This window comes from Colletotrichum jinshuiense, chromosome 3, assembly GCF_051148585.1.
Source record: "Colletotrichum jinshuiense chromosome 3, complete sequence".
Taxonomy (NCBI): domain Eukaryota; kingdom Fungi; phylum Ascomycota; class Sordariomycetes; order Glomerellales; family Glomerellaceae; genus Colletotrichum; species Colletotrichum jinshuiense.
Genome location: NC_139310.1, coordinates 4,933,443 through 4,938,451, shown reverse-complemented (window position 1 = coordinate 4,938,451; position 5,009 = coordinate 4,933,443). Strand labels below are relative to the sequence as shown.

Sequence of the window (5,009 nt, the reverse complement as noted above, 5' to 3'; positions counted from 1 at the left end):
TTTTTTCCTTCTTCTTTTCGTGACAGCCATCATGGTTTTCTTTTTCTTGTCTTTCTTTTCCTCTCTGCTAGTTTTCCTGGAGATCGAGATACCAAATGTGATTTCAACGCTTTTTGTTTTCCCACCATTTCTCCCCAATATGTGCCCCGCTGGGTCGCGCGGCCACCGGCCGCCGCTTTTGTTTGCTAGCCATTTGCCCGTTTCGTTCTTCCGTTTGCTCGTTCGTTCGGCGGCGGCGACTAAATAACTTTGTGTGTGTTCGAGCCCCGTCGGTTCTACAATAGAGCGGCGAGAGAGACAAATACCGAGAGCCCAATATTGGACATCACTAGACTCGAATTTGCATGTGGCCCCCCTCCATCTTCCAGACCCGGGTTATGTACGGGCTGTCCTACTGATGGCAGGTTTTGTCTGATTCTGCCTAGAGACTCAACGGCCGACGTCCCTCATCCCATCCCCCCCCGTATGGTCAATCAGAACGTGGGAACAGTCACGAAGCGCGATATCAAATCAAGCCAGGGATCGGTACGGTCACAATTACTTCAGAATGGAAGGGGGCAAAACTCATTGAACTTTCTCTATGACTGACAAGCAGTGCTAGACGGAGGCCACTTGGCCTCGTCACAGCGCGGTATGTGCCGTCCATTTCCTCCTCTGTAGGGCCCATCTCCTCGCTTCGCCTACACTCTCATATGCTGCCCATTTCGTGAGGCGTTTCTGTCATTCCATCCACTGCGCGAAAGTATTCTTTCCAATGAAAGATACTCCGACGAAATCGCATACAAGTATGGCCTAAAGTGCGCCTCCAAAGAGACGAAACTCCTCCTTTCCCGGTGACCCCAATCACTTGACCGGGCTTCTTCACCCCAGGAAAGGACACGGCCGACTCCGAAATGTGTCTTGACGTTGTTCGTTTCCCCGTCTCTCATCGCTCTCATTTCCCCGTCGGAAAGATGAAAATAGCAAACTCCCGGTTCCTTCTGAGGGAAACTCTTTCTACATGAATTTTAGGTTGCCAACGCTATTTCTTTCTGCGAGGCGTACATGACAATGAGGACTCCCGCCTTCTCTCTCTAATCCAGCCATCCGTCGCGAAAATCAAAGTCCAGAAGATACAGCCAAAGGGGGTGGGGGTTGAATCAGGTGCAGTGTCATGGTGTGGTGGGGGTGTGTGCTGTCAAGGGGGGTATTGTGGTGATATTAGTCCTGGGGGGATGTGGGTGAAGTTGTCTATATACACGCGAGGGAACTCGGTGTCATTCGATGCTGTGTAGTGACAGGTGGGCTGTGCTCTCTCCTAGGTTTGACGCAGATCCGGGCTTCGATGAGTAGAAACCGGCTGCTCCAGGATGTGTGCCGGGCTCGGGGAATGGGGTGTGGATAATCAAACATGTCGAAAAAAAACAGTATCAGGTTGCTGAGGGAGGAACTCAGGTCTGAGCCATCACGCTGGTGGAGCCGCCGAGTTGACGCTTGACCTGCTCGCGTGCCCACCTGGCGGTCTCGATGGTTCTGGGCTGGAACTCGCGGTTGGTCTTCGTCTCCTTGATAAGGGCAGCCAGCCATTCCTGGCGGAACACATCGACGAGCTCGCCGTTCGGGTACGCGTCGGCAAGATCACCAATGACACCCATAGAAGCCCTCATGAGAGCCTCGCTGCGGTTCATGTCGCTAGCAATCATGTTCAACAGCTGGAAGATGGAAGGCACGTATTGCTGGAGAGCAGGAGCTGTGGAAGGTTAGCTGAGGCACTTCCGTGAGCGAAATTGCCTAGACTTACTCTTGTTGCCGGACTTCATGGCACCGATAATGCCACCCCAGGCATCCATAATTCCCTCGCGGAGAGAAATGACATAGTCGTACATCTCATAGGGACCCTCGGGGCCAGCGTTGACCGTCGCCGCCTGTTGCAGGACTTGAGCGATAACGGAGAGGTAGGTCTCGAAGTGACCACCAATAGCACCGGCGATATCACCGAAGCACTGCAGAATAGCAGGCTTGAACTGGTTGCTGAGGGCAGTGCTCTGTGGGAGTTCGTTAGCAAATGAAAAATATATACAAGAGATCGAAACAAGGGGAAACGAACCTTGAGGTTGTGCAGCAGGTGGTTCATGAAGTTGTCGCAGTACGGCTGGCTGCGCTCGCCAAGGGATCGGGTAAGGTCGCTAACCAGGCCGATGGCCATGGCGCACAGACCAGGCTCCTCCTGGTTGGACAGAGCGTTGTAAAGGAAGGGGGTGAAGGCCTCCATGTACTTGGAGAAGTCCTCCTCCATGGCGTTGGCGAGAGCGCTGATGGTAGCGAAGACGCCATCAGGCACGCTGGACTTGTTGCCAACGGTGCTGAGGATCTGGAGCAGGACCTGCATGATCCTGTCGCCCTGGGGGATGATCTCCTTGTCCAGTCTCTGGATGATGGCCTGGAGCACAGTACACAGGCTGGTCTGCATCTCCTCCAGCATAATCCTGTCCTCGACACTGACGACCTGGCTCTGCATGGGGATGGTGCCCTCCAGGCGCTCGATGACGACTCCAGAGAGGGAGGCAATGGGCTGCATGCTCTCGCTAGCAGCGTTCTGCACAAAGACGTTGAGGACCTCGTAGGCGGCGGTGCGGACGTAGGAATCGCAGTCGGGGCGAGCAGTCAGAGCGAGCAGGTTGGTGACGCTCTGGTTGAAGTGCGGGGTCAGGGGGTTCTGGGCAGCACCGAAGTCGCCAGAGAAGCGCTCGGCCAAGTTCATGAGGGCCCAGCAGCACGAAGAGGCAATCTTGGCGTTGCTCATGAGGCCGTTGAACAGGGACCGGATAAGAGGGTCCAGATGCTGGTTAGGGTCGATGCTGTCGGAGACGCTCTCGGTAATGCGGCCGAGGGCGTAGGCAGTGGAGTCCTTGACCTGGAGGGAGCTGTCATCCATCATGCCGATGAGGATAGGAAGAGCCTGCTTGACGATGGGGTCCAGGACCTTCTCGTCGGGGCCGTCCATGATGGCACCGAAAGCAGAAACGGCGGCATCACGGTGGTGCCAGTCTTCAGCACGCAGGTTGCCCTCAACGAACTGCAGGACGGGGCTGATGATGGCAGCACCGATAGCCTGGGCATAGAGGGCGAGACACTGGTAAGCGGCGCGAGCCAGGTTGTACTCGTCATCGGCGGCATCCTCATCCTGCTTGGTCAGGAGCATAAGGAGGACGGGCACGACTTCGTTGGCAGCTACGCGAGCGAAGTTGTAGAAGGGTCTCATCTGGTCTGCACTCTCAACCTGGAGGGGGGTATCGTTAGCGTTTGTGCGCGGCATTCAGAGCAGGATGATTTGTATCGTACCTGTGCGTTGTCGTCCTCAATACCAATCTCCTCCTCGCATACGGTGCTCCAGAACTCGACAGCGAGCTTGGCCACGTCCTCGTCGGACGACTTCATGCCGAGAATGGTCAGGCCAAACAGAGCCTTCTCCATGTAGAAGCGCATGTTGTCATAGTAGAGGCCCATGATGCGGTTCAAGCATCCAAAGGCACCCTGCTGTATCCGGGAATCATCGGCCTGGGTGGCCTCGCAGACGACCTGCATGATGTAGTTGCGCTCGCCCTCGTGCTTAAAGTTGTTGCCGACAAACTCCAGCGAATCACCCAAGGCCGTGATGGCGGCCAGGCGAACCTCGAGGCTTGTCTCCTCCTTGCGGGCACCCTGAACGACGGCAGTCAAGATGGCGTTGGAGTGGGCAATAAGGGCGGTGCGCAGGTCGGGATCTTGGCTCTCGCAGATGTATCCGATCGTGGTCAACGAAGCTTGCTTCTGGTGCTCGCTGCCCTCACTGACGTTCTTAACGAGGATGCCCATGAGGTCTTGCCACTGACCCCTCGGCAGCTCGATGCCAGCGACGGAAGAGATGACCTGGGCAGCGGCCTGACCGGCCTGGGCGTTGGACGATGAGAGTGTTTGCAGGGTCAAGTTCTTGACCTGTGTCTTGGTCTCCTCGTCGGTCTGCTGAAGCCATTTTGCCTGGAGCTCCTGATGGCGGGTGTAGTCGCGGGTGGTGAAGGCGTTCTTGAGGGCGATACCGGCCGCGGCACGGATGGAACCATCGGCGCTATCGTTTGCAAGCTCTTGGACGAGGGTTGCGAGGTATAGGGTCTGTTGTTGTTGAAAAAGTTGGTTAGCAAATTTGCCAGGAGCGGTGGGGGGAGGGGGGACTCGGCGTCCAAAAGTGGGCGGGCACGTACAAAGTTGTTCTCGGCGGCTTGTGTAAGTTGCTGCTCAGCAGCGTTGCGCAAGTTCGCGTCTAAGGAAGGATGTCAGCCTCGTTATCACCGTACCATGTCAAGGTCGTGATGCGCGTTGTGATGAAGCCAAGATAGGGCAGTGTCTGTCTCATTGCCCTGGCGACCAGGGAGGGGGCATTTGTTGGTGATGGGGATGCTGGTGGAAGCGGTGATTGACGAAAGAAGACGACGCAAAACTTACCAGGCGACAACGAATTGGCCAGAACCTGGTTGATCTCTGAGCCCGACATGTTTGCCGCTCAAAAAGGTATGTAGTAGAGAAGGTAAGGCTGAGCCAGTGCCGGTGTTTGGAGGTGGTGTTTGGAGGGGGCTCGTTGACAGGTTGCACGTGTCAGGAGGTGGTGGGAGAAGGGTTTAAGGCACCGGGACCTGAGGTCAGCAGCAAAGCAGGCGGGAGACGCGGGGGTTTTGCGGCGGTCTAGACGACAAGCTCAGAGTTCGCGCGGTGAGGCGGGCGCCAGGGGTGGCAGCAGAGAGAGTGAGAGAGGGAGAGGGAGCGAGAAAAATGACCGAACGGGCGGAGAGGGAGAGAGAGGATCGCTCTGGATTCCGTATTAAAATGATGCACTGAAGACTGAGGATGTCTTGGGAAGTTTGGAAGAATTAGAGGGCGTACCGTAAAGAAAAAATGGTCGCGACAACAACAGACGGAAGAGTGTGTGAGTAATGTGAGATTTTTTCCCTGGTTTTTTGGTGAAAGGAGAAAAAAAAGGAGCGGGACCTGTCGAGGTT

At 55.8% G+C, this 5,009-nt stretch overlaps 1 protein-coding gene across 1 annotated transcript; it reads right to left on the bottom strand.

Annotated features, from left to right (window-relative positions):
• Positions 1 to 1,430: 1,430 nt before the first annotated feature.
• On the bottom strand, positions 1,431 to 4,507 carry EsH8_III_001294 (karyopherin beta; the record flags this gene model as incomplete). The annotated part of the gene is made up of 6 exons (XM_083263019.1): positions 1,431 to 1,729; positions 1,781 to 2,024; positions 2,087 to 3,259; positions 3,322 to 4,128; positions 4,218 to 4,276; positions 4,459 to 4,507. 6 exons carry the CDS (start codon positions 4,505 to 4,507, stop codon positions 1,431 to 1,433), a joined length of 2,631 nt encoding a protein of 876 aa, XP_083123506.1.
• Between the last annotated feature and the right edge of the window lie 502 nt (positions 4,508 to 5,009).